Source organism: Guyanagaster necrorhizus (assembly GCF_019112545.1).
Source record: "Guyanagaster necrorhizus MCA 3950 unplaced genomic scaffold BT62scaffold_13, whole genome shotgun sequence".
NCBI classification, from domain to species: domain Eukaryota; kingdom Fungi; phylum Basidiomycota; class Agaricomycetes; order Agaricales; family Physalacriaceae; genus Guyanagaster; species Guyanagaster necrorhizus.
The window spans coordinates 605,000-632,603 of NW_025064892.1; the positions used below are offsets into that span (position 1 = coordinate 605,000).

Genomic DNA, 27,604 nt, shown 5'->3' on the forward strand with positions numbered 1-27,604 from the left:
TAAGCCAACAGCTCTCCGACAATATCGTCCTCATCGTGGCCCACTGACGGCTAGCTAGAGACAGAGATTGGGTGAGTCGCGCACTGTATTTCCTTCTCTATTTACCAACTTTTTCCTACAGTTATGCGAGCTATATGCGATGCAATTGGCTTACAGGTGCTAATGTGCTCAACGCTGTGTACCGCGCCGCTGAGCAGAGGTCGCTCTCAATATATGCTATAAGTCTGTCACGTTCGCTTTCCTCAAGAAATTTTTTTCGGTCTGCGACCATTCTATCAAATGTTGAACTCCAACCATCCTTGCCTTCTACATATTTTCCGCCATCCCTGGATCCATCTCTTTCTTCAGCCCAGCTGTCTCGCGCAGCCTCTCATGCCATCAGGATCTCCGTGCAACGCGCCGACGTCAGCAGTGCATATCATATCTTTAATTCTGTCCGGTTCTCCTCCTTGATGGCGAATCCCTCCGTCCTCAAGGATCCGGAGATGGTTGAAAAATATGAACCATTCAGAAACATCACTATTCAACTCCCTCGTCCCATCTCACCGCGATTATCCGCGCATACTCTTCTTCACGCACTCATTCGGCAGGGGTTCTTCAGGAAAGCGTACAATGTATGCGATTGGATGATAGTGAATGGAATACCTATCCATGTCAAAACCCTGGAAGCTGTCATCAAGGGCTACGCGGCGTCCTCAACACCCAAAACATGGGTGCAAGAGCAGTACATCATGCTACAATCCGCCCTCAGAACGCCTGCTGTATTCAATCCGGAACCTGCCGCGACCAAGGATGAATTCATCATTTCTACTCTTCAGATCTTGCAATCCGCTCGGAAATACAAACAGAAACGCACAGACCGTATGTTCCGGGCATTGATTGGCAGCTGTATCCTGCACGGGGAGATCATTCTCGCGTCCTTGATATTTGTTGGTCTTGTTCATGACTGGGAAGTCAAGGATGCCCTTGCAGAAGAGCTGGGGTTTTCGGCACCAAACGAGGAAACGGAGAAGTCACGACAATTGCTAACCAGCTATCAGCATCTTCGGCAAGTCTGTAGCATGCCACGTTCTCTCTCCTTGCAGACCATCATATCCTCCATTAATGAAAAGTTATCTCAAAAACCCGTTGACGATGCTTCGAAGGCAGAGTTTGATGCGTCGCTGCAGGCTTTAGCCAACCTCGCAGTCCTTCTCGATTTTCGTGAATATCCTTTCCCCGATGTCGCAGCTCTCATCCGTGCTCTCTATCGTTGTCCTTACAGCGAGAGTAAAGTATGGGTACTGGACAAGGACAACAGACCGACGCAGGTTAAGGCCTATGATTACTTTCACGGAGTTCTCAGACGGCTCCTTGATGATCTTCCACGACAACGGCGGCCTACTCGTAAAAATCGATCCATCCGAAGGGCGCTTCGAAATAATCCCCCCCTCCCATGCCGTATAGTGACCCGTCAGCAGTTACCCATGCTGGACCTTCACAGTTGTAATTCCCTCCTTCACTACACCCTCCATCACCGTTCTTCTCCTAAGAAAGCGGATCATATTCTCAACTACATGACCGAGCGTGAAAAGCCATTATGGCCGGATCTTGTGACGTATAATACTCTTATACGGTCGGGAACCCGCTTGAAGCGCTCTGATATTACAGAGGCTGCCATGAACATGCTGCAGAATGTGGAGCATTTGGTCAGTCTTGGTCTATCATCAGACGCTGTTAGTGTCTTTCTTGGACCCACACGGTCGCATCCGGTAGCACCAGGTTTCAGTCGCGTCATGAAGGCGCGTTATCGTGCCAAGACGGAAAGCATGACACTCCGTGCTCCCGCATCCTCCACTCCTCAAGTGCCCGACATTGTCACTCTTACATCACACTTAGTACATCTCTCCAAGACCCAAAATTACGATGGCATCATCCAACTGCTTTCCGTAATCTTTCCCAAGCTGTCTGTGATCGACCTCTGCTCCCCCTGGGAGTTCCGCCCCGTCTTGCTCAGCAAGGTAGCCAAGGAACTAACACTGTCATACGTCCGGCGCGGGGTAGAGTATGGGCCGGTGTTCTTTGCAGCGATGATCGAAGGGCTCCGGCACGGTGGGCACACTGGTCTTGCCGAGCGTGTGTGGAATCTTGCAAGATGGTGTGAGCGAGCGAGCTTCATCCCAGAAATGAACTCTACGAATCGACCCTGGAGGTTGCACATCCACGCGTACACCGTGATGGTGTCGTGCTACTCCCGGGAGGCCAACTATGTCGGATCCCGTCCCCAAGTGAACGGATGGGGTTATGACAACGAATCCTGGGAGTGGAAAAACATACGTCTAAGACGCTTTGGCTCTCGGCGTGACGTGGGGAGACGCTCCGCGTTTGCGTTTTACCTCTGGTTTTGCGATGAGTCGGTGAACCGTGATTTCATGGAGCTCACGCAGAAAGCAATAGCTCTGGGGATGGAGGTGGATCCGAAGCGGATCAGGGAGCCAAAGGCTGATGCGAGGTTCTTTTATGCTGTGCTGGAGGCACTGGTTCCTTTCCCGTTGCTCCCTACGAGCGGGGTGAGGCGCCCATGGCTTCGCTTGCTAGATAAAGAACTTGAACTTGGTCTTCGTCCTCGCTACGAAGCCTACGACTCTGTACACAAGGACAGTCTTCATCGAGTCGTGACTGACATGCATACTGCTGGACACCAAGTGGCTCCTGGTGTCCAGTATTTCTTGCGGCAGAAGTTCGATAGACATCAGGGAGGGTTCCAGATCGTGAGGGAGACGTTCTCATCATTTACGGAGCCAGAAATCTGCACTGAGAGCGAATTGCAACGGAAGCTTCGTTTGAGCAGATATGTAGACATGTAGCAGGAGTTTTTCTCAGTGAATAGCCCACTAATTTGGATTAATATTTATGTTGTATTATTATCTGGTGTCATGATGGTGGTTCTTTTGAGGGCTGATCTGCAGGTTTTTCCCCTGTACCCCGAAGGAAAATGGCGCCCATTGGACCGACAATTTCTCTACCCTTGTACTCCTTCGCAACATCGGCCAGCTCATCCACCACTGCCTGTAGCCTCTCAGGTATATCCTTGGGAGCCCTATGTCCTTTCTTCGTAACAAAAACCAAATCGGCTTTCCCGCCCTTTTCCAGCTCCTTTCTGACGCTATTGAACTTGTGTGTCAAATCCGAGGGAGCCATATTCCATGTGAACTGGAACTCCTTATGCTCCGCCTTGCGAAGACTTTCCAACCGCTTCGTCTTGGCTGCCTTCAACTTCTCGTGCTCTTTCCACCGTTCTAGGAGCCTGGCAACCGGTTTAGGGCTTGTAGACACCAGTTCGAGTTTGTATTTTTTTGTATCGATGGTATCGAGGTAGTCCTTGAGGACGATCTCTCGCAGTTGACCAGTCTCGGGGTCAATGAGGTGGAGGGTTTCGTAGGGAATTCGTTTATTTTCCAGCCGGTATTTTGAAAAAGAAACGGGCGTAGAGTGCAAGTGGCGGACTTGGCGGCCAGGTAACCTCACGACGGCGCTGCGAAATGCCACAAATGAAGCCATTGGCCTAGCTCTGAATTACTGACAAGTTCGCGCCAATCGTGACATGTACTGACCTTGCTTGCTTGTCTTTCTTACAAGGCTTCAGAAATAATTATCGTGCTGGATGAACACGGATACAGGTGTTGGTTAGATACCAGCCGTCTTCACTCATTTTTAGATCCTCACCTTTTGAGATCGTGGTGGTCAAAAGCAGGACAGTCATATTGCTATCAAAACCCGGTGAGCAACAATGAACACCGCCACAAGACCTTCTACCACAGGTATCCATATAAGTATTGGATAATAGGTATTAAATAGTACAAAGATATATTCTACTCTAGGATCCCCAACCTCTTTGCTCTGTTTGCGGCCGTTGATCTGAGTAACCATGCCAGATTCTCGTATACAACGAATGTGACGCAGGTACCTGGCAAGACTCTCACAAAATTGGTTCCAAGGCCGCGATAAAATCCGCGTATACCCTCCTGCTGCAAAGTTTTCAATATGGTAGTCCGAATATTGGGATAGAGATTAGCCGTTGCATTGGTATTCTGACAGCGGAATTAGCGAAGCTGGATCATAAGAAACAAGCTAGTAGATATGATACCTGCATGCGGGATCGTACGACCTGGTACGGATATGTTATGGCCAAAGCTTCCATTTTGCTGGCACCAGACATAATTGTGTAAGCGGTGTTCGACTGTCCCATTTATGCGTCAATCGCAAAACCCGACCGAAATTGCTTCACGTACCAATTTGTCTACGTCAGGTGTCCAAGGCTGACCCGACTTCTCAAATTGTCTCTTCTTCCTCTCAAATCCCCAGCGCTTCATTTGTTCGTATGCCATGAACTGAATCGCCCCATTGCTGACGCCAAAAAGCCCCAGCCATGTGCCGCGAAAAAGTCCTTGCCAGCCTTCAGACTGAACAATAGTTCGGAGACCGTCTGAACGGAAAATGAATTGGAATCACGATGTCAATGAGTGACGAATCAAATGAGCGTACGCCATAGGCCACGATAGGCATGGGGAGAGCCTGCATCAGTGGTGAACATACGCACTCGGACTACCCACAGAGGGTTGGTCATTACGGCCGTCACAGCACCTGTACGATGTGAGTGCAAACATTCTTTGATTATCAACTAGCACCTACTTGCTTCGGCGGAACAAATCAGATACTCTGCAGAGGAGAGCGGTCGAGTAATGTCATCTCCAGACGCGCGTTTTTTGAGCATGTTATAGCTGACATCCGATGAGAACCACTAAGAGAGCTATGAAATTGTTCTTACAATAGAAAGTAAAACCCCCAGCTTGTAGCATTGCCAGCAATATTAGGACCTACACCGCGATACAGCCCCCTCCATCCCTCTTGCTGCTTGATATCCTTCAGAGCGTACCATATGTGTTTCCCGAAGGCTCCCTTTGGGTTCGTCTCGGATACTTGAAATTTGACCTTGAGACGGTCGAGAGGGTTCATACAAAGCGTGGCGACGACACCAGCACCGATTCCTGCAGCTGCATGATCCTAAGTGGAAGAGGTAAACTCAGCGGTGAGAAAACATCAGAATGTCGCACCAAGGCAGTCGTAGGAAAGAAGCTGGGTGGTTGCTTCACCATTCCAGCGGCCGCTGGGCAATTTCAACGCGTCTGCAGCAAATCCTCCGAACGCTACGTAGAACGACGTGAAAGCGAAAAGTAGGAAACAGGGGTTAGGTAATCGAGGAATGACTCTGACGTCGGGCCGGAAAGCCGGATCATCCTGCTTTTCTTCAACGGCTTTACTTCGAAGTTCGAATATTCTACAAAATGGTATTCTCCATACAACAAAGTGAGCCTATGTGGACTTAGACTACTAGCTATCGACGCAAAATTTCCCCTCTTATTCTCCATCACTTCTAGGCCCTAACCGACCCAACAAGTTCCTGAAGTTCGAAAAATTGGCCAACATTCGGCTCGCATTTCGCAGTGATTGCATCCCCGAAAGGTCTCTTTTTATCGGGCCGCAATGGACTGAAGTTCATCCGAATACACATCAGCTAGTAATAGTACGTCAGCTCCAGGTAGTTCCGAGTCAACATCATTCAAACAGCCATTTGATCAATCTTTCATTTAACGGCACCAGAAGGCACTTAGAATAGAAGACACTCTCGGTCGACCATTTCTCATGTCTCAGGGCCAACAGAACCAAGATGTTGAGGAAATCGCATGGGCAATTCCCCGTTTTAGATCTCTGTTCCCTTTCCCGAAGCACCCCGGGCGGTTCTGATCATATATTAATTGACATGCTGCTGGGAATCCCTTCCCCCAGCACCTCAGCACGAGTCTTCGCTCACGACTTGGTGAATGTCAGTCATGACCTTGTCAACGTTTCTCTTCCTTCTTCTCGGCGTACAGTTGCAAACCTGCGTAATAGCTCTGGATCCCCGCGCTCTGTCGTGGAGTAGAGCGCTCCATTTCGTCAGTCGACAAGATTCTGACATCCCACCGCAATGCCAGACGCCGTGCTCTGCTGCTATGGCCTTGGTCAGTGCGGTAAGCAGGTTCTTTGCTCTCAGTCTGCTTTCTGTAATCATTTATTATATACAAAGAATTGTTCTCCATCCGAATGCTGCACGTCCTCCTTTGAAAACAACTATGTGGCTTGCATTGAATGTGTTGGAACTGCGGCGAACATTACGGACTATTCCCAGTATCAAACGGTTGTGGATCGTACGTTCATTGTATTCTTGCTTTGTGCATTCAAATCTGACTGCTCCACAGAGTTGGTAGTCGAATGCTCCATTCAGGGTATAGTAATACCCGAAGTTACTTTTCCCGGTCAAAATGCGAACAGGCCATTGTCTACTTCGGCCATAGCCTCATCCACTTCAAACACAGTATCCGGTACCAGCAGCGGCGGCAGCACGCCAATTTCACATTCAACGATATCAGAGACGTCGGTTATCACAGCTACATCCAGCATTTCACGAAGCACAATAACCTCCAGTGTGGGAGCATCGTCGGCGTCTGTTACCGAGCGTTCGACTGCACCTGCATCGACAAGCGCCGCATCTGCAGCTTCAGGAACTGCTTCCGCGGCTTCAGGAACTACTTCTATGGCTTCAGGAACTGCTAACTCGGCCGTGGCAATGGAGAGCGAGATGTTGTGGATGATGCCTGCCTTGGTTTCCTTTCTATATTCCTTGACGTAAAGCTTTGCTGATCAGAGAATCTGGCGTGGAATGGGGCAGGCCTACGTGTTGATTATCGCCGAAGACAATGATTATCATCTAATGTGCTATTCTTCCTATGCACGCTCTTAGGTATTAGCATGGCTTCCAAGTTCAACCATGGTTACCACGCAGAATGAAACCACTGGTATCAGCTGCGGGCGGGGATGCCGAGTCGTCGAGCTACTTCCTACCGTAATTCCCGTTGACTCCGTCGTGCAATCATTTCTCTGCAAAGTCTACCATAAATTGAGCACCCACACGCGAAAGCTTACCGAACAGACTGTAGATGTGAAGCAGACATTGATGCGGCTCGTTTGTACAAACTTATATTTGCTTCAAGTTAGTTGGCAGCGCCGGAAACACATCTTGTCTCTGAGTCTGTCACTTTATCTTCAGAGCAATCCCATGTCTCGAACACCCGGCTAGCTTTCTGACAAACACGGGGACTTGACACCGCTTAAATATCACTGCGGCGGTATCGTCGAAGCCCTTTTTAAAAACTAAGTTAGTTTTCCTTCGAGTCGCTTCAAACATTTATCCTACCGCATCTAGGCAATACTGAGGTTTTCCCTGTTAGGATATTTATATTTTGATGAAAAACACAGGAAAGTCCTTGTGATATCCACCGGTAAGTCATCTAGCTGGCTTTTTAACTCGTACTGCAACTTGGAACGACGTTCTACTTAGTACTCATTCAACAACTGACGTAGATAATACCAGGTCTGCGTCTTTTGAATGCTGGCACTTTATGCCTCTAATACAACGACTTTAGAAGAATAGAAGCCGCCCGAGACCCTTCGAGGAGCCATGCTTCGGGTTAATTATGTCCGCTGCGAGACATGCATTCCCTTTTACAGCCTGTCTCATGTTCTGCCAGTTCTAAATTTTGGCTTGTAAAATATGCACAATTTCTAAGCAGTTGTACAGCAAATTTAAGCAATCATGATGCAATGGATGTGATAGATGTATATTTCGCTCTTTTAAGAGAGACTGAGAATGCAAGAGACCATTTCTTCTTCTTGTTTTCCGGGCTGTTCTCTCGCAATCGCATTCATAAACACGATAATGAACCTCAATTTGTTACCTGGCACTTGTCTGGAGGCGGTATGGGCCCTTGTTCAATAGAATAGAGGATGACATATGGTACATTGCATCTGACTTGAATAAGAAAGATAGTAGCGTATGCACCTTGAAGATCCAAAGCAACAACTCGTATCCTACGGTCTAGCCAACATTCACTGAGCTGCAACTGGTTGCTGACCTGTCCTTGCGACCGCCGCGCCAAGCGCCTGCGTCCGAATTGCAAGTCCTCTCGTCTTCTCAATCACGCTCTGGTATATCGGGAGAGGCGGACGACTTATTTGGATGACGTTCTGTGACAGACGGATTAGTCCACCACATCTAATCTAGACCAAGCACAACAAACCTTCTCCAAATCAATCTTGGCATCCGCGCCCATTCGAGTCTCACGGATAAGGTTGACGATCCATTTTTCGCCCTCAGCGCGTGTAAGGTTCAGCCGATCAGAAAGATCTCTGTATTCATCACGTTTAGAACTGCCTTCAACGCGACTCGGACCCGGACTCACCCAATATCAATCTTCTGGTGAATTCGGCAGTAAGCCTCGCTGATCAGATACCTCGCATTATCCAAAAACTCCTCCCTAAACTCCAGTAGGAAGTAGTCATTCTCGACCACTTTCTCAGCTTTTCCGAGCTCTTTTTGGGCACTCTCAAAGTCAAACTCGACGTAGAGTTCTTTCAAGAAATTGGTGACAGGGTCCGAATACTGGTACTCCTCCATCTGGATGACCTTGACGACTTCGCGAATGGCGTTTCTCACCCGTGATGAGCTAGCATTTGTATTTCCTCCTCCGGCGGAAGATTTCCGGGAGAGTATCGCGGCTGCTGTGAGGTACCGAAGAACCCACGGACAAGCAGTTTGGATAGTGTTGAGGTATGTCGGTGACAGGAAGGTTTCAAGAAGCAGGGTGCGACCTTGTGGATGTCTGAAGTAGACAAAGAGAGACCAATGAACTAGCCACGTCCGAGAGTGCAACTGGGCAAGGGCTGGTTCGGGTGCAGAGGCATTTGTGGCTGTTGCGGTGGGCAGAAGAGGTGCAGGTGATCGTGAGTCGATAAGTTCCCGGAGACCATTGAGCTCCTCAAGAGCAATTTCCCATCGAGCAACGAGGATATCTGAGGCGAGTTTACCCCAGTGAGCAGACATGTTCAAGTCGTTGTCGGTCGACAGAACACGGAAATGGTATAGGTAGTCAGCGGCACCGCTGTAGTTTCCGTACGAATACTGGAATTTTCCAAAGTTGTACAGGGCAGTTATTTGCTCCAGCGTTACCTGTCAAAAAAAAGTGAGCTGTATCCAAGAAAAAAGGGCTTGAATTGCGCACGTTGTAATGCTCCTTCAGATACTGCAAATTCTGATTTTTGTCTTGCCGCAAAGCCTGTACGACATCAGGATTTTCAATGACATCGAACACGGCCTGGGCTTCTTGTTGCAGTCTTTCATGCATCGATACAGCGTTCTGCCGTTTCTCGTCAAACTCTGCCATCATAGCTTAGCAATTGGATAAAATATAGAGGGACATGCCCACCTGCAGGAACCTCAGCGTCAGGGTGTAACTGCACGAAAAGTGACTGTGCGTAGTCGAACATGTTGGTGCCCTTAGCTAGCTCATACTCAGCGACCTGAACATCGTGTACTGCGAAGATATTGGTTTCGGCGAGGTGGGCTAGCAGAGGAAAGGCCAGATGGCGGTCAAGGTAGGAAATGATTTTCTTGGACAGGTCGTATTCTGCCATCGGAGTCGTCGTGGTCGTCGACTCGGAGGACGTCCAAATTTTTGGAGCACAGCCACCGGCATGATGCTTCCGTTTCGGGAAGAGAGCGTTGTTCCTGTTTCCTCCATGCATCCATCTGTTCGTCTACTCTCGACCGCACGTACTCCGCTAATCAGGTTCCTCGGAAAGCGTGTATGGCCTTCTAGTACGTATGCTCACCGTATTGCTCCAGCTGATAACTGAATGAAGGTACAGGACCTGAAGCCCCTCATGCGCACCCTTACGGTCCACCCGAGCTCCCGGCGAGTTTCCGGAAACCGTCCCAGTCAGCAGTAGCACAGACATCTTCGACAAAGACCCTGACGACTGGCGGCGCTTTTACCAACTTTTGGGAGGCACCCGAAAGATTTTGGAAGCATGACTTGAACGACGCTGAAATGGCTGCCATTGAGGTATGCATTACGCCGTATATTTAGTTTGCTGGCTGATATCAGGACAGAGTGGAGGTGCATCGTTGTGGTGATGCAAAATAATTACAATCATCGTCGTCAAGTCTTCCGTAGACATTTAATCCTTCTCTGCATACGCAAGTAGATGTTGTTCTATCTCTGTCTCCCCCATTACGCGCCATTGGCCTCTTGTCTTCACATCCTCCTCCGGTGCATCCGACACAATACCAATCTCAATTTCCCCTGGCTTGTAATCTGTCGCGTGAACGGTAGACATAACCTCAATGGCCATCTAAAGTCTCTCAGCAATCAAAGCAGGATGGATGATATTGCAGACACACCTCAATTACTGCTGCTCGGCTCAAGCTCTTGCCGGCTTTCGCAGCATCATCGGCGCCTCGCCCAGAGTCTAGCTTTTTCCATTTCTTCTCTAGGTGATTCATGGCTTCTTGCTGCTTTTGCCCAGCGGCTGTCGCGTGGAAGCCGACAAAATATCCAGCGGGGTCCAGCTTGAAACATTGAGCCCCATATTCAGGATCTATACCAATGAGTATCATGGCTATAATATAACGATCAGTGAATTTGGCCGTGTATTAAGATCAACGACAAACATATGCCCAACGGTCGCATGGCTGCTCTCTGGGTGTAAACCTGATTGATATTGGCCAATCGTCTTGCGAGAGCGTCCGGCGTAATTTCGTACCCGTACTTGTATCGAAAGTCAGCAGCTTCCGAGCGTGCTCGAGTGACTTGGGCTCTAGCATCGGCTGTCCAATGGGTGAGTAGTCTGATGCTACAAAACGATCCTTGGCAAGTACCAATGAGTCCCGTCATCACGCATCCGATTGTTGGTGTTATACTGAAGAGATGTGTGACGCTTGACGCGTCCAAGAGCTTGTCCTAGAGCAAACGTCATTATTGGCGTACATACCACCTTGCAGAAGCATACGGGAACTTTTCGCTGAGTGATCACGACAGAGGTGTCCTTTCCGCGAACAGCAATTGCCGTGTGAGCAGATCCAGAAATGGCCTTGAAAGCATATTCTATGCATCGGTGGATGAGCTTGTCGACGGGTCAATGAGATTGACACGAACCAACTTGATATAGGCGCCCTTCCGGAGAGAATATGGTGAGATATCTAACACATGTCAGCAACTCTGCAAAGGTATTGAGTAGATATGCATACCTGTCGTAGGACGTTCGAGACATGGTGGTAGATGAGAAAGCCCACAAAGCTTGAGTACGCGCGTCGTGGATCTGTGACGTGACGGTCACGGCAGTCCCGGAAACTTCGAAGTAGCCAAGTCGCGTTACGGTCACGTCACTCTCGATTTCACTTTCACTTTGGGCCTTTCCACCCTTTCCATCGTCAAACTCACTTCTCACTCGTCGCACAATCGAATGTCATAGTGAGACGCCAAGTGAAAATATTCTTTAGATATACCCAATCATAACGCCGCCGCGATAAAATGAAGGAAGTCGTGCCCTCTCAGGCTCCTAAAGTCATGTATGTATATTCCATCAAGATGTGCCCGATGGTCATGCTCACAGCACACAGAAAGAAACTCCAATTCAGTTTACTCAATGCCCAGGATACTGTCAAAGTATCTGAATTCGAAGTTACTCATCGGGACCTGTATACGGCCACGGAACGGCTGCCAGTAAAGGATGGTGTCCTTGACCGACGTCTTGTGCGTGTGTGGCTCTCTCCTGACTTCTTTTCTTCTCATCAAAGGATAGGGCACGTCGGATAAAAGCGCGTTCTGTGAAACTTGTGGCGAATCATCTGTGAATTGCGTCGGTCATTACGCATATGTCAAACTTGTCGTGCCTGTGTTCCATGTTGGTTTCTTCAAACATACCATCGATATTCTGCAATGCATCTGTAAAGTATGAATCTCTGCATTATTGCTTTGTACTATCTGACGGTTGTCAAGACTTGTGCTCGTGTTCTTCTGGAGGAAGAGGAAAGGCGTCCTTTCCTCAAAAGCTTCCGACGACTAGACATGGAGAATTATCAACGGACGAAGCTCCTGAAGACACTGAAAGCCAAGACAAGAAAAGCAATCTACTGTCCCCACTGTTCTGCGACAAACGGCATCGTGAAGAAAACCGGTGTACTGAAGATCATTCATGATAAATTTCGCGCCAAGAAAACGGCGGATGAAATGGAACGTTGGAAGAAAACATTTACTTCAGCTGTCGAAGCACAAAAGGAGCTCGGAATATTTCTAAAAAAGGCCGTGCACGAGGATTTGAACCCATTGAAGGTTTTGGATTTGTTCAAAAGAATATCGGATGAGGTGATTATATCACACTAGAATATCCATTCATCTAACACTATTTCAGGACTGCGAGATCATGGGACTACGGCCGTCGTTCGGGAGACCGGAAGAGTTCATCTGGCAGTATATCTCGGTACCACCTGTCTGTATTCGCCCATCCGTTGCCCAAGATGGCGCGTCAAACGAGGATGATCTTACCGTCAAACTAACCGAAATCGTTTTCACAAATGCTCTAATAAAGCAAGGCCTGGCGAAAGGAACACCTACGTTTCAATTTATGGTTTGATTCGTCCCCAACCGTGCAACTGTTGTTATCTCACCGCATTTTTAGGAACAATGGGAATTTCTTCAGCTCTCCGTCGCTGTTTATGTCAACTCTGAAACTCCAGGTGTCAATACTCAACCTGGGCAGAAGCCTATCCGCGGTTTCGTACAGCGTCTCAAGGGAAAGCAAGGCCGCTTTCGTGGAAATCTATCGGGAAAGCGTGTCGATTTCTCTGGTCGTACTGTCATCTCTCCTGATCCGAATTTGAGAATCGATGAAGTTGCTGTGCCTGAGAGAGTGGCCAAGATTCTCACATATCCGGAGCGCGTTACTTCTCATAATGTCGCAATGCTCCGGCGAGCGGTGAGAAATGGCCCAGACGTCCATCCTGGTGCCAATTTCGTCGCGAGAGACACGGTAAAGAAGTTTTTGAAGTTTGGGAATAGAGATGCCGTGGCGGATGGGTTGGCAATTGGTGATGTTGTAGAACGGCATATCATTGACGGAGATATTGTTCTATTCAATCGGCAGCCAAGCTTGCACAAGGTGTGCCAGTACTATTTATGTTCGTGCTCCTTATGCCAACGTCTTTCTAGCTATCCATCATGTGTCATAGGGTATGTTCGCGTGATATACCCTCCAAAGTACCTCTCATATCTGCATAGGTCAAAGTACGTCCATGGCGGTCCTTCCGTCTGAACGAATGTGTGTGTGGACCATACAACGCTGATTTTGATGGAGATGAAATGAACCTACGTCGGTGACATATTCATCTGAAGCTCCACGAGTTTTGACATGTTCTACAGACGTGCCCCAAACGGAAGAGGCGAGAACTGAGGCTTTGGAACTTATGAGCGTCAAAAACAATCTTGTTACACCTCGTAATGGTGATCCCGTCATCGCCGCCATCCAGGATTTTATCACAGCATCTTATCTGATCTCTCAGAAAGACCGATTCTTCGACCGACGTCAATTCACTCAGATATGTTGCTACTTTGCCGATGCCAACATACAAATTGATATTCCCCCTCCAACCATCTGGAAGCCGGTCAGGCTATGGACTGGGAAGCAGATATTCAATGTCTTGATGCGTCCGAATAAGCAGTCGAAGGTCTTCGTAAATGTAGAATCGAAGTGCAATAAATGGGAGGAAGCCAAAGCCGCCAATTATCCAAAGCGGATGCACGTCGTTAACGATCTTTCGCCGAACGATGGTTGGCTAGTTATCGTCAACAGCGAGATCATGTGCGGAGTCATGGACAAGGCTATTGTTGGTAGTGGAAAGAAGAAATCCATCTTTGGCGTCATTATGCGAGATTATGGCCCTCATGAAGCCGCCGCTGCAATGAACCGATTGGCGAAGCTATGCGCTCGATGGCTAGGTATTCAATATTTGTCCATCTTATTGTCAATGATCGCTGACTTTCTGGACAGCGAATTTTGGTTTCTCTTTGGGAATCAATGATGTTATCCCCGGCCCAGAGCTAACGAGGGAGAAAGACAGACTAGTAGAGCTTGCTTATGCGCAATGCCTGGAGCATATCGCTCGAGCAAAGAAAGGGCAACTAGAAAACAAGCCTGGGTGTAACCAAGAGCAGACTCTTGAAGCGCTCATATCATCAGTGTTGTCAAAGGTTCGAGAGGAGGTGGGACAAATTTGCATGAAGGAGCTCAGTCGCCACAATGCCCCGCTCATCATGGCTACTTGTGGGTCAAAGGGTGAGCAAACGGAGAGAAGGCATCGTAAACACACTAACATTCCCCCCAGGTTCCGTCATCAATGTCTCTCAAATGGTTGCCTGTGTCGGACAACAAATCATAGCGGGCCATCGTGTTCCCGATGGCTTTCAAGATCGTTCTTTACCTCACTTTCCCAAGAAATCTAAGGAGCCGCCATCCAAAGGATTCGTGCGGAATAGTTTCTACTCAGGTTTGGTTGCGACTGAGTTCCTATTCCATGCCATTTCCGGTCGTGAAGGTCTCGTCGATACTGCTGTCAAGACTGCAGAAACTGGGTACATGCAACGGCGGCTTATGAAGGCGTTGGAGGATCTCACCACGCAGTATGATCTGTCAGTGAGGAATTCAACGGGAGGCGTTGTTCAATTCAAATATGGTGACGACGGACTTGACCCAGCCTGCTTGGAGAGTGACGCTCAGCCTATTGACTTTGAACGCGCCTGGAGCCACGCATGTGTACGTCGTACTCAGTTGACTCGTGAAATCTAGCACTGAAGCGGCCATCTAGGCAATTGGGTTGTCTGGCGGCAGAGCTCTCCTGCCATACGAAGTCACGGAAATCGTCAACACTGAACTCAACTCGACAAAATTTACGAGCGAGTGCACGATGGCGTATCTTGCAACTATCCGCGCATTTATTCTTGACCACGTTGTTCTTAGACAAGCCGAAGTCAGGAAAAGCCGTGGTATGTTCGAGGCTTTGGAACGTCATGAAGAGTGGGACGAACACACCGATCTGTCTTTCGGAGCTTCTGGTGAGTGACTATATCTTACAGCCATCGCGGGATACCAATCGATCCGAGTAGATGCTGACAAGGCGATCGTGCAAAACAAGTCCAAGGTCACTGAACTACAACTACGGACATTTTTGCAACTCTGTTGGTCCAAGTACGCAAAAGCTCGCATAGAACCCGGTGAGTTTATGTGTTGTTGTCATACTTGCTAACCTAATACACCATTTTATTTTTCTTTAGGCTCTACTGTGGGTGCTGTCGGAGCTCAATCTATTGGTGAACCCGGAACGCAGATGACTTTGAAAACTTTCCATTTTGCCGGTGTCGCTTCTATGAACGTTACCCTTGGAGTTCCTCGTATCAAGGAAATCATCAACGCTGCTAAGAATATCAGTACGCCCATTATTAGTTGCAAGTTGGTTACGTGCGACAGTGAGGCGTCGGCTCGTATCGTGAAAGGACGCCTGGAGAAGACCCTGCTTGGAGAAGTTCGTCATCTTGTATTCTGGTAGATTGAAGTGGGCTTATCATACGTATTCCACCAGATCGCTAGCGTCTTAGAGGAAGCATGGGCTCCTGAGTATACGTACCTTGGTGTGATTGTCGATATGGATGCCATTCAGAAGCTTCAGGTGTGTTTCTTGTTGTCACATAGTATATATGTCGCTAACTACGCGGTTCAGCTGGAGCTTACTTTGGATGATATCAAGTGGGCTATAGTTCGCGCAAAGAAGCTGAAGATTAAACAAGAGGTATGTCTGCCAGACCAAAAGACGGGAACAGCACTAAACCGTTTTTACTCTCAAGTCTGTGATTGTCCTACCTCGCAAAAACCGGCTTAGGATATATGTTGACACGGAGGATAAATATTACCGATTGCGGGAATTGAAGCGAGGGCTAGCTGACGTCGTTGTAAAAGTAAGGCCATTCGCTTTGTGCATCTACACCCCCCTGATTATTGTCTCTAGGGTGTACCTGAAATTCAACGAGCCATCATAAACATCAAGGAAAAGGACGACGCTCGAGGAAAGAAGGGGAACAAGGAGCTCCTTGTGGAAGGTTATGGTCTGAAGAAGTGTATGGTTACCGAAGGTAACTCCAGCTGGCTTTTACAGCGTCATACTTACTGGAACCTTTTTCTTCCAGGAATCGTCGGAGAGTTCACGACCTCCAACTCGGTTATTGAAGTTGCTCAGGTATTGGGTATCGAGGCAGCCCGACGAACGATCATCAACGAAATCCAGACAACTATGAAAGCACACGACATGATCATCGACCCTCGGCATGTCATGCTGCTAGGTGATGTTATGACTTACAAGGTATGTCTCTCTCCGTCCTCCCCTGCTGAAGTTCCGACTGATCACTTGTCTAGGGCGAGGTCCTGGGCATCACCCGGTTCGGAGTCGCTAAGATGAAGGATAGTGTCCTGATGTTGGCGTCCTTTGAGAAGACAACGGACCATCTGTTTGACGCGGCTGCGCTTGGAAAAAACGATAGCATTTCTGGTGTTTCAGAGAGCATCATCATGGGTAATCCCGCTGCTCACTGTGGAACTTCAATGTCAGTGTTTCTCTTCTTTCTTTACGACGGGGCTCATTTTTTTTCAGGCCAGCATTGTTCTCTAGCGCTCCGACCATCAGTAAACCGAGGAAATTGTTGTTTGAAGGGGCGTTGTAAGGTGAAGTTAGGTATTAGAAGTATTGTTATTTGTATTCCGATTGCATGCTTAATCTTAGATGTATCTTTCCGGTTATCACGATCTTGATTCACTTAAATAGTCCAGAGTTATCAGTGTGGCCGTGAGCAAACTCTTATTTCTGATGATCGTGCGGCTTCAACTCGCTCTTAACTTGTAGCAACCACGAACGCGCCATCGCTGTGAATGTTGGTAGGTCTTGAATAGGTTTTTATTCCCGCTCGCTAAAGATGTTCAATAAAGTACACATTTCTTTGGAAATGCGAGGTCCCTGTACTATCTTCGCCACATCTGTCTAAAAAATGGCATCACTTCTAGCAGCTGAATGTAGCTGCTAGACAGTATTTTTCTCCCCCCTTCTCCACGAGTGCGGCTGGTAATACAGGTGGGTGCTAACTTCGTATAGCTCCTCGCCCACTTCTCTGCCATCTGCTTTCGCGTATGCTCCTCTTCAGTGAAACTGAGACCCTGACCCATCGCCTTTTAGCTGCTTTGTAGATGTGACAATCTTTCTTTGTACGCCTGCAGCACCTCAATGACCTCTATCAGATCCCTCACACGGGTCGACGGCGTGATGATGAACGATTCCAGGATCACAAGCGAGTTGAGCATATCCGCTTGGGACCTGCAAAATTGTTAGGCTTTTCTAATAATTTGAACGCGAAAGACTTGCGATTGATAGCCTTCCGTACACCTTAAGGATCGCGGAACTACAAATTCCATAGCCTGAAGCGCGTACATCTGGCCCTGATGTTATCTCGCTGATTCTCATCATCCAGACGTCAAACTTGAGCATCTTTGGACGTTGAAGCATAATATTCGGAAGGGGAAAAATGAGAAACATACCGCTACAAGCATTTCCTTCAATGCCTTGTGAAGGCCCACTATGGTGAAAAATGTGACAAAGGCGTCGAGAATCAGATCCCCAACTACGTCGTCTAGATCACGTCAACATCTAGACTCGGACACGATAGAGGACGCCGAAATGACGACCATGACAGCCCAGTTGACTGTGGTCTGTTGGTGCTGTAAATTTACTACCTGAACTAAGACTTACCGCGAAGAGACTCAGGATCGAAGAAAGCATTTTGTTCATGACGGAAAACCCTGTATCGGAGAATTGAGCATTGGCGAGGTATACCTTTGTTTGAATACCTAACGAACTCGCGCCAAATGACAAACCGAACCCGAGCGAAAAGATAGAATTTTAGATATTAAACGACATAGTGGAATAGTACTTAGTCTTACTAGTACCCCCTCCGCCGATAGACAAGGGCGCGTCAGGGATGGACGTCACCCGTCTGGTACCCGTGACGACCGTACGAACTGGGAATCGGAACCGTGATAGGCTTGAATGCAACCACCATGGCCGACCAGCTACGTCCTGAGCTCGTCGAGGCCATCATCTCTGAGTTTTGGTACGACGAGCATGCATCGGACGACCGTATCGTTTTTATGACTGCATGCCCCCTCATCAGCACCGTCTGGCGGAATACGTATGAACATATTACTTCGCGGGATATCTACGTGCCAACCCTCGCCTATCTCTTCCATCTTTGTTCTATCGTTAAATCCACAAAGTCTGTCATATATCGCTCTTCTCTGCCAGAATCTGCCCGTACTATCACCTGCCATGTCGACCTCATCGAATCCAACAACGACGCGGCCATGCACCCATACTCGGTCCTTTGCAGCTTGCCCAATTACACCGGATTTCGAAAATGTTTCCCAAATATCCAGTACATCCACCTACAAATCAGGTTTCGCATCAGAACGGGTCGCCCCTTCTTGCCTCGTCACCAGCTCGTCCACACACGCGTTTCCATAGTGCTCAATGAATCCACGACGCAACTCAGTGTACTTCCTGTGGACTGGCACGTTGCTGTGGATGATCCACCCGATTCACTGGAATACGATCCATTCTGCCTTCTCGCGACCTGGAGTGTCTTCCTCGTTGAGTTCACTTGTGATATGGTCCAATGCTGCTCGCAGTTCATGAGCATATGGAGCTCTTCATCCATCACCCCCGCAGCGAAAGGCTCAACGTACTCTGAAGGCGTGCGTTATTTTAACAATCGCAGTCGCTGCATAGAACGAGAGGGTGACTTATGGGACCTGAATTATCGCTTCCGGAAAGCAGCCAGAACGCCTATAAGTAAGAGACCTTTCTCCAGTGTTTTCACTTGCTTAATCTCTCTTAGACCTCAAGAATTTCTTTTCAGACCTGTATTGGGTTCTCAAAGGTGCCGTCACGATTGAGAGTCATATGTGGAGAAGTGTGTTGCAACTTGAAGATAACATCTATTACCAACAGCGAACCCTTACCACCAATCAACAAACCCTGGTCTTGGCACATCCGCTCCCGGAAAAGAAAATCGTACGTGCATTCATTCAACTCATGGTTTACATCTACATTTTCTCCTAGGCACAGAATAATGGCGGCTCCGAGTAGTAGGTATAAGTGCAACAATATTTAGCGTTCCCTTTCGACAATGTAATGCACTGTCGTATGTAAACCTTATCCTTGTTTGTGGGGTTTATGAGATATCTGGACGCTTGATCATTATCAATTGTCGAGACGGCGGACAATCCCTCCATTTCTTGCCTTGAAATTCTGGTATACACATCAGATAAGCGAGATCGACGACGGAGACCGAAATAGTGGTTTGACGTGTCGCACAACTAAACTGCCACCATTCGAATTTCTTGTTCAGTCGTTCGGGCATTTCAAAACGCCCTCTTCGGACATATCTGATTTCTGATTCCTGACCGACAAGATCTAGGATTCGTGAAAGGAGGATCAAAAGCTGGTTAAGTTTTGCGAAAGAAGAACTGGCTTGAAACTGGCCGAACTTGAAAGACCGAAACAAAAGGAGTATGTACTTGAATATTTTTGTGAAACCCAGTTATAATAAAAACATCCACACTAAACAAAATACTTTGCTAGGTCGTTTTCCATGAAGGTAGTACTGCTCAAAACGACACCGGTTGTTCTGCATGAAAAGGCGCACTAGCGGATACCGGTCCGGACTCCGGCAAAACCTGAAGGTTTGTTTTAACTCAGTTTGTTCCCCTAGTAATAGTATAAAATACCAGTAGGAGCTACATCTTACGGTCTGTGGTGACACTACCCAGAAATGGATATTAAGGATTAATGCGCTCACAGCGGCGTGGATATAAATCCAGTAGAGCATCTGGTGAAAACAGCAATTATTTAACAGTGCACCTTTGGTTGAAGACTATAGTATCAGTTACAATTTTCTGTAGAAAAACTAGATAAAATTCAGGCAAAGAAAACCAATGACAGATATAACAATGCTCATATGCTGATAGCCCACAAAAAATGTATTGCCACCTGTCTCAATAGCCAGTTTTGGAATGAGGCAATTTTATTGAGTTGTCAGGATATTTAGACTGTAGTCACAGGTCATGAACCAAGTACAATGAAGGCAGGATGTTAACAATAAGAGAGCAGGCCAGCCTAGCCAGGGTGAGTAACAGCTGAGACCATAGCATCTTCACAGAGTAAAAATGAAGTCTAAATCTGACTTGGACCACTCTTCAATTGCCATCATCCATCATAGCATCAATACATCTCTTATGACTCACCATCACATCAGGCCAAATTCTCCTAGCAGCTTAGTTTACAGTCAAACCTTAGGTCCTGGGCTCATTGTGGCTTGAATGGTACTATTATATCAAGCTATCAATATCCAATTTCAAGAGGATGTGCTAGGGTCATATGCCATCTACCATGCAGTCACTGACCCAGAATGGACAGTAGCTGTATATATTTACAGTAATGTCAATAGTGTTGGCAAGAGTACTAATAGATGCTTTGTAGGGTATCCAATGGTAGTGAGTGCTTTTTGTGGAGTGATTGATAGTCATTGTTAATTGCTGCTGTCCAGGCTATCTCCTAGTGAACACCATTGATGCATGCATACAGTTCCAAGCATCAGCAAAGTCCCATCCAGATTCCATACATGTCACTACCCACTTCCTATATAGCACAGCAGCTGCTGCCTTTTATGTACATATGCAATTTCAGAAACAAGGGGAAGGATTCACAAACCTTGTGGCAGAGCTCATACAGAATGTTTGTACTTCCTTATTTTCTGAGAAAGCCTCTCACTTGCATTTCAGAGCAAAACTGCTATCATATCACACCTCATCTTTGGAATCCTCTCCCCACCACCAGATTCTCTAAACAAGTCTCTTGCCTCCTCTTTCACCTTATGCATGATGTGTTCCTTTATATTGACATCCATCTACCATCTCATTAGAACTAGAGAAGATTCAAGATGTATATAAATTTAGACAATACTTTCAATATACACAGGAGCCTGAGATCTGAGCCAAGGCTGCCTTGGATAGCCCTTATGCATACCAATGAAACAACCATCAGTGGTGGTAGCATGAAGAGTGGAATGTGGTTCTGTCTGATGGACAGAAATGAACAGATAATGACACCTCCACTTACTCTATTTACTGATGTGTTCTTGAATATTCTCATGTTAATATCAAAGAGTGAATCACAAGTGCTCAGATGGGGGTAAGCATCTTTGTGTCATTCTTACATTGCAGTGATTTTACATATGACACTTGTAGCTGGTTCTCCACAATAGTCATAATGCTTGAGTTTAAGTTTCTGATCTCTCCTTCATCCAAAGATCATGCTTCTCAGACAATTGAGATGTTTTAGTGCCAAAATTTTGTGAATGACCCTCAAGGAAGACATGAAACATATGTGGAGTTATAGAGTGCACTGTCAGACATTAGAGAAGGTTTCAAGGTTGACAGTTAGTGGAACAATCAAATTTGCTTGGCTGTTGCTAATCAAATATTGTTGAGCCTCTCCACAGAGGTCAACCTCAAGCAAGAGAGTAATGATTCTGCAAAACTGTGATCATGTATCTAAGAATCTGACAAGTATCAATCAGATTGGGTAACTACTATCAGCTTATCACCTCATGGTCTATTCTATTTGTTCTCTTACTCTATTGTTGTTTTTTTAGCTGCAGAGCTCTTTTGCTCATTACATGGAGATGTATATTATGCTACAAACAGCCTTTCTTGATGAGAGAGCCTAGTATTCCCTTGAGTTCTTAGTATCATTTTCAGCATCTATCAAAATAGCATATCAGCTTTGTTGTCTCTGGAGACCAAGAATACAAGATGTTCTATTCTTGTATGTATGCCAGGGTAATATACTGTCTACTCCAGATTCTTATCTGGATCAATCAATTAGAAAAGATATCAATGGTACTTATAATTTGCTGGGTCTCTATCCTCAAGAACATAACAGCACTACTTTCCATTCAGAGTAAGTGTGCATGTTGCCCATGCTTCTCAGAAGGGTAGATGGCATTATTTCAACTTGGTAGAGGTAAGTAGGTAAGTTGAAATACCTCACACTTGGTACCAGTGACTTCATTCACTGTTGCTTTATATTTTCACTGTAGCATTTATGATAAAATATCCTCTGTATGAGCTCTCCCTTCACTTATGTTGACTGCTGACTATGCTCAATAGCATTCCTACAGCAATAAATCCACTGATATTGGAAGAGGTTTTGATATTTGTGTCATCTCTATAGCAGTATTACTTAGTGGCAAATACTGACAATGCAGCATGCCCAACACTTGGAAATTGGCCTTCAGTGGCTTATAGTTGAGGAACAAGAAGTTCCATCATTTGCTACAATTCTAGTTGCCAGATGCATTTTGCTTTGATTTCATAGGAGATAGTTTTGGCCCTTTCAAATGATAGAATATCCTGAGCAATAATGTATCACCTGCTGTGCCTTCTCTCTACTGGAGGTTCAGAGTTGATAGTTGATGTGCTCCTCTCTGAATTCAGTCTTAACCCCTAGTTTCATATAGTCACTCATATTCTCAGCAAGTTTAAACACCATCTATAGCTAGTATATACTTGAAATAGAGTCATTGAACAAGCAATCATCATTCATTACTCATTATATATGAATAACAATTGTACTGGGTGAAATGAATAGTAGAATAAGAGATAAGTTATTAATATTATTCTGAGTGTGAGAGGTATTAGCCAGTCTAACATAACTGTTCATCATGTTACAAACACTACAGAACCTCTGGAGGAAAGCAGAAGCAATCTGTATATTTAAAACTACAATTAGCACCCATATTGAAATATACAAACCATTATGAATCAATGAACTCAACTGATGGACTGTTGGTCAATAACAAGGTCAGAGGAGAGCTTGCATTGATTGATCACTGAATGACTGAGTCAACAAGATGCTGGCACTGATGGAATCAGATGAAACTCCTGAAAAAAATTTACCTTCTATTCCAGTGAAGAAGCCAGAGCTATAGCTAACATTTTATAGATGAAGATGTGCATAAAGCAGTTACTCTGTCATTGTATGTAGAACACATACAACAGTTTTCCAAGTGCTAAAGGAAACAAAATTAGTTGGTACCTTATAAAGAAAGAACAAGTAATATGAGACACTTTTTGGACAAAAGCAATGGTTTGTATTTCTTGTCAGTGCCCACTCAGATGTTAGAGCTTTCTGTGAAATATGGAAGCTAAAGAGGCAGGATTCAATAATATTAATAGAATACACACATGTATCAATGAGAAGTGTGAAAGATTGATCAGGCTCTCTGATCTTTACTACAGCAGTATAAGTAATGACTGAATACTAGCATGCACCTGCATCTGTCATGTCAATGGAATTACTATTGTTGGTCTGGCCAGACTGAGAATAGCCAGTGTGCAACTCAGACAGTCTCTCTTGCATATCTCCTGGATAACAAGAGGTCTGTAAGAGTGTATGCCAGATATGAGCTTCTGCATGTGAGCCCTGTCACAAGCAAGAATGTCCTTGGCATGTCTACACTTAGGGTGGAGACAGTGGAGAAGGAAAGAGCCTTGGCATTATTATGAGAGAAGAGTGGTATTCAGGAAAGAAGATGAGGGTAATGAAGAAAGAAGGAGATGCTTAATTGCCCAGGCTCTACAGTTGAGTGTTATTTGTGTTTGTTATACATATGTAGCAAGAGAATATACAAAAATATCAATATTGTACCCAACTTCTGTAGATCAGAGAAAATTTGCCTGTTGAGATTTGGTGGCTCCTATTTACTGCTTATCTTGATTTGAACACTGTCCCTATTCTGTATAGTGTTCCTCTCAAGTCCTTCTGAATTATTGCCTAAATTTCAAGATTGCCTATACCTATATGAGTTCAGGTCAGTGCAGAATATCTATCTGGCTGCATATTATTATTATATGGCTGATGAATGATTTAATTCACATATTGCCAATGGACTCTGCAAATAACCTCCACCAAGTTGCTAGTGTTGATGAACCTAGCTTATCTGTTTCTGCTTCTTTCACTCCATCAAATATTGCTCACCCAAATGACTTGAGCATTGCTAACCAGCTGATGAAACATGAAATTGATGTTACAGTGTCTCTGAGCATGCACAAAATACAATGCCAGCTAGAAATGCTTCTTGAAAAATATCACAAGACTGAACAGAGGAACAGGGTGTTTTAACAACAGATCACAATGATTACAGAGGAGAATAGAGTGTTTCAACAACAGATCACATCAATTACAGAGGAGAGTCACAGAGCTTACTGCTCTTAGAAGGGAGTATGATATTGTAAAGTCACAACTTTAAGATATTGAAAAAGCAACAGCTGGAATATGTACATTCATTCAATTATTGCTCTGCCTACTAGCTTGGTAGTAGTTGTATCCAGTACAAAGATGCATACTACAAGATCTGTCAACATATCTTGCTTGACAAAGCATGGATGAAGATCATCACTATGAGCAGCTTTAAAGACTGGGGTACATTGACAAGCACTCTTTCAAAAGACTAAATCTTGAATTTGGCAAAACAAACTTTTGGTACAGAGCTCATGCCCCAGTCATTGGAGTTGTTGTTGAAGAGTGTTCCAATTAGACAGGCTGGCAATGCAGCTGCTCATGAAGCACCAACAGAGCATATTTTTGATGCAGTCAATAGCATGGATCTAGAGTATCTGCCTATGATGCAGAATATACATGCTTGTGTTTTCCCTAGAGTAGTTTAATTATTTGACAAGAACTTATGTATTACTATACATTGTTATGACAAGCTATAAGATTTCTATTGCATTGTGAGCTTTGTTGTAAGCCTCTCACTAGTGAATACAGGCATCTGCTTATCTCAACAGATGTAACAAAAGAAAGTGTTGCTTCTAGACCAGATTTATCTGCCATGAGGACAATCAATCTTTCTCAAGTCAGCTCCCTTTCCTCAGATTCATAGTTATATGCCCTGAAACAGAAAAATGTTCTCAACTCATTATTTATGTTCATGCTTTGTGTAGTTATTGAGACCACTGTCTCATTAACTTTGGCAGAGAATTCACACAAAACCAACATAGATTTAAGCAGTGAAATAGGTCAAGGAGCTTAACACTCACCTTTAGAAGTCATCTCATCCAGCAATTTGAAGAGACTTCACATCAATTCTGTATTGCCAATTCAAAAAGATTCTGTATGAGTACAGATAACACCAACTGGACATACACAATTTTTATAGGGTTGTTAAGGCTGAGAGGTATCTGTCACAGCCTGGATCAATATTAATTCAGAGAAGACACAAAAACAAGCACTGACTGATTGCATATGTAGTTTATCAAGGTCTTTGACTCCTCCTATAGCCAATCTATTGGCATTGGCAAGAATGAGCATTGATGAATAATCATTTGAATTTAGCAAAGTAGCCATGAACACATCCTATAGAACAGTATCAGTCTTCTCCTATAATCTCAGTGAGCTGAGAGAAATAGACTCAGAGGATGATATGCAAATATTGTAGTCATCCTCTTGAATATGAAATGACTATCATTTTGTCTGCAACCACCAGTAGTCTACATGTCCTGTCTCTGATTTTATTAGGAGATAGCTCCACTAGGCTGCTTTTCAATATGATAAGCTTTATCTTACTAAATTGGTTCCCTGACCACATGAATGATATCACAGTCCCATTAGCCAGGCTAGCTAGCTAGGAGGTATGACCTAATCATCTCTGTTTTTCTTTGTAGTACCAAAGTTGTAAAAGAGAATGGATCAGATAGTGGCAGAAAGCTGGAAAGTTTCATACTGGAAAGTGAATCCTGATGATGCAATGTTGTATATTTTGATCTGGTTAGTGTGTCAAAACATGGTGGCCATCTGAATAGAGAAGTACTTGGACTCATTTATAGGAATACAAAAAACACAAGATGTCTCTATTGGTAATCAGAGTGGATAGGTGTCAGGGCCATACCTAATTTTGCATTGTCAGTTTGTAAGTGACTATAATTAACTATTGAGACTGACTTCAGTTGTGGAAATATAATATTCTGAGCAAAATACAGCTTGCTCTGTCTTATGTGTCAAAACAGTAGTCAACCAAGAGCAATAAACTCAATGTGGACACTTACATAATCTGTATCAGCTTTTTGTTATCAATCTTGAGCATAAGCAACTAGTCTCCTGCAAGTGCCAAGAGAATATGGCTGGTGTTTACACTAGCAGCAATGATCTCAACACCATCTATCAGCTTTCAGTGGTTTATTTGTATAAATTTATTTAGTAGAAAAACACTGCACAGTATAACTTGCACAATCATCAAGAAACTATTATAAGATGAAGTGCCAAACTCTCTTGCTGTTATATTATAGATACAAAGTGTGGGTGTATTAGTGATAAAACTATTTAGAGCTGAATTCTTCAGGACAATAATATGCAGAGTATATGTCCAGCTCTATAATTTGCAAATTCTGCATAACACACTAGAATATGCTAGTAACTGAGGATCATTAGCCAGTAGAGGACTATGGCTGAGGCTCCGAGCTGATAGTCATGCTAGTCACCAATACTAAGTCTAAAAGAGACTTTGTAAAATAACATGGCCTAAGAATAAAAATCCTAAGTCAGGTTTGAACTTAGAAAAGTTCTGCACTACACCTTGGAAAATACTACAGTTGACTATCTCACAATGCATATGGTTGGGAGACACCAAAACCATATGCATTTATAGATTTATGCAGAATCAAAATAGCATATAATGTGACATGTGACTTTATATGACAATGTTGTCATTTCCCCAAAATGCTGTCAGTGGCTTTTGGGTCAGCTTTCCATGCATCTCCTTGAATAATGCCCCTCTCAACTTCCTCAGCTGTGGTACTAATCCATCCTGGTCACCTTGTGAAACACAAAATGCCTCCAGCTTTTGAATAAGCTCAAATCCTTCCCTTGTAGTTATCAAAGTCTGTTCTTCCTCACCCTCCTCTTCCTCTTCTTCCTCCTCATCATCATCAATGACAGTTATTTCCCCATTTTCTACTGCAATATCATGCTTGACAGCAGCAACAATCTCCTCATCTGTTGGCATCACCTCAAGATCTTCAGTATACTCTTCTGCAATAGAGTTAACCATCTCTTCAATGGTTGGAATAGGACCAAACATGCAATTTCATTGTTTCAATTTGACAAGATGGTCCTTCAACATTATCTCTGCTGTCTGAAGCTGTTGAATGGGGGCAATTTGGGTGAGAGGTGTATTCATTTTTGACTGTGATGAAGAAGCCAACTGATTGACTGTCTCCAGTGCTTTACCAACATCATTCTCTGCATTCATAACAGCCATAAGAGTAGGATGCCAGTCAGCATCAGCATATTGGTTTCCAAGCAGATCCTGCAATACTTGTTCGATCTCTGGAAGTGTGTATTTGTCTATTGAGGCAAAGTCACAAACAAGGTTCCATACAGACTTAAGGAGTGAGGCATCTTGGAAATCATTGGATAGTGTGGTAGACCATGACTTGGGTGCATTGTCAGGCATTATACCAGTGTGTTTCCAGCAGTTTG

The 27,604-nt window shown here is 45.2% G+C and overlaps 11 protein-coding genes across 11 annotated transcripts; 5 read left to right on the forward strand and 6 right to left on the reverse strand.

Moving 5' to 3' along the window:
* Positions 1-8: 8 nt before the first annotated feature.
* Positions 9-2,917, forward strand: BT62DRAFT_950049 (uncharacterized protein). Its single transcript, XM_043188133.1, has 2 exons — positions 9-71; positions 122-2,917. Exon 2 carries the CDS (start codon positions 135-137, stop codon positions 2,844-2,846), a length of 2,712 nt encoding a protein of 903 aa, XP_043039561.1. The 5' UTR covers positions 9-71; positions 122-134; the 3' UTR covers positions 2,847-2,917.
* Positions 2,808-3,734, reverse strand: BT62DRAFT_994418 (uncharacterized protein). The gene is made up of 3 exons (XM_043190465.1): positions 3,706-3,734; positions 3,594-3,639; positions 2,808-3,544 (listed from the first exon to the last, which is right to left on the reverse strand). Exon 3 carries the CDS (start codon positions 3,538-3,540, stop codon positions 2,914-2,916), a length of 627 nt encoding a protein of 208 aa, XP_043039562.1. The 5' UTR covers positions 3,541-3,544; positions 3,594-3,639; positions 3,706-3,734; the 3' UTR covers positions 2,808-2,913.
* On the reverse strand, positions 3,722-5,217 carry BT62DRAFT_968957 (mitochondrial carrier). The gene is made up of 7 exons (XM_043188925.1): positions 5,094-5,217; positions 4,808-5,043; positions 4,672-4,760; positions 4,525-4,623; positions 4,272-4,465; positions 4,127-4,219; positions 3,722-4,070 (listed from the first exon to the last, which is right to left on the reverse strand). The coding sequence occupies exons 1-7, from the start codon at positions 5,133-5,135 to the stop codon at positions 3,852-3,854; spliced, it is 972 nt and encodes a 323-aa protein (XP_043039563.1). The 5' UTR covers positions 5,136-5,217; the 3' UTR covers positions 3,722-3,851.
* A 159-nt stretch (positions 5,218-5,376) lies between these two features.
* BT62DRAFT_1076461 (uncharacterized protein) lies at positions 5,377-7,054 on the forward strand. Its single transcript, XM_043179222.1, has 4 exons — positions 5,377-5,578; positions 5,641-6,050; positions 6,107-6,227; positions 6,279-7,054. The coding sequence occupies exons 2-4, from the start codon at positions 5,862-5,864 to the stop codon at positions 6,707-6,709; spliced, it is 741 nt and encodes a 246-aa protein (XP_043039564.1). The 5' UTR covers positions 5,377-5,578; positions 5,641-5,861; the 3' UTR covers positions 6,710-7,054.
* A 769-nt stretch (positions 7,055-7,823) lies between these two features.
* On the reverse strand, positions 7,824-9,581 carry BT62DRAFT_968959 (eukaryotic translation initiation factor 3 subunit 6). The gene is made up of 5 exons (XM_043188926.1): positions 9,342-9,581; positions 9,138-9,292; positions 8,319-9,085; positions 8,157-8,265; positions 7,824-8,103 (listed from the first exon to the last, which is right to left on the reverse strand). Exons 1-5 carry the CDS (start codon positions 9,547-9,549, stop codon positions 7,966-7,968), a joined length of 1,377 nt encoding a protein of 458 aa, XP_043039565.1. The 5' UTR covers positions 9,550-9,581; the 3' UTR covers positions 7,824-7,965.
* Positions 9,582-9,654: 73 nt separating this feature from the next.
* Positions 9,655-10,271, forward strand: BT62DRAFT_950059 (uncharacterized protein; the record flags this gene model as incomplete). The annotated part of the gene is made up of 3 exons (XM_043188134.1): positions 9,655-9,733; positions 9,784-9,980; positions 10,028-10,271. 3 exons carry the CDS (start codon positions 9,655-9,657, stop codon positions 10,049-10,051), a joined length of 300 nt encoding a protein of 99 aa, XP_043039566.1. The 3' UTR covers positions 10,052-10,271.
* Positions 10,026-11,242, reverse strand: BT62DRAFT_932415 (N-terminal nucleophile aminohydrolase). The gene is made up of 7 exons (XM_043186351.1): positions 11,165-11,242; positions 11,073-11,116; positions 10,927-11,021; positions 10,796-10,877; positions 10,589-10,744; positions 10,319-10,536; positions 10,026-10,269 (listed from the first exon to the last, which is right to left on the reverse strand). The coding sequence occupies exons 1-7, from the start codon at positions 11,185-11,187 to the stop codon at positions 10,096-10,098; spliced, it is 792 nt and encodes a 263-aa protein (XP_043039567.1). The 5' UTR covers positions 11,188-11,242; the 3' UTR covers positions 10,026-10,095.
* Positions 11,243-11,447: 205 nt separating this feature from the next.
* On the forward strand, positions 11,448-16,679 carry BT62DRAFT_1006249 (beta and beta-prime subunits of DNA dependent RNA-polymerase; the record flags this gene model as incomplete). The annotated part of the gene is made up of 21 exons (XM_043177232.1): positions 11,448-11,485; positions 11,537-11,669; positions 11,719-11,868; positions 11,916-12,281; positions 12,328-12,543; positions 12,595-13,074; positions 13,125-13,145; positions 13,194-13,284; positions 13,335-13,910; positions 13,963-14,247; positions 14,297-14,724; positions 14,777-15,023; positions 15,075-15,182; positions 15,243-15,490; positions 15,548-15,634; positions 15,686-15,754; positions 15,810-15,920; positions 15,971-16,094; positions 16,149-16,321; positions 16,375-16,562; positions 16,610-16,679. The coding sequence occupies 21 exons, from the start codon at positions 11,448-11,450 to the stop codon at positions 16,677-16,679; spliced, it is 4,209 nt and encodes a 1,402-aa protein (XP_043039568.1).
* Positions 16,680-17,181: 502 nt separating this feature from the next.
* BT62DRAFT_1006250 (uncharacterized protein) lies at positions 17,182-17,794 on the reverse strand (the record flags this gene model as incomplete). The annotated part of the gene is made up of 5 exons (XM_043177233.1): positions 17,182-17,323; positions 17,391-17,494; positions 17,545-17,582; positions 17,652-17,715; positions 17,756-17,794. 5 exons carry the CDS (start codon positions 17,792-17,794, stop codon positions 17,182-17,184), a joined length of 387 nt encoding a protein of 128 aa, XP_043039569.1.
* A 264-nt stretch (positions 17,795-18,058) lies between these two features.
* Positions 18,059-19,150, forward strand: BT62DRAFT_1023723 (uncharacterized protein; the record flags this gene model as incomplete). The annotated part of the gene is made up of 3 exons (XM_043178281.1): positions 18,059-18,853; positions 18,900-19,075; positions 19,124-19,150. Exons 1-3 carry the CDS (start codon positions 18,064-18,066, stop codon positions 19,148-19,150), a joined length of 993 nt encoding a protein of 330 aa, XP_043039570.1. The 5' UTR covers positions 18,059-18,063.
* An 85-nt stretch (positions 19,151-19,235) lies between these two features.
* Positions 19,236-27,203, reverse strand: BT62DRAFT_1006252 (uncharacterized protein; the record flags this gene model as incomplete). Its single annotated transcript, XM_043177234.1, has 2 exons — positions 19,236-19,477; positions 27,020-27,203. 2 exons carry the CDS (start codon positions 27,201-27,203, stop codon positions 19,236-19,238), a joined length of 426 nt encoding a protein of 141 aa, XP_043039571.1.
* Positions 27,204-27,604: the final 401 nt, after the last annotated feature.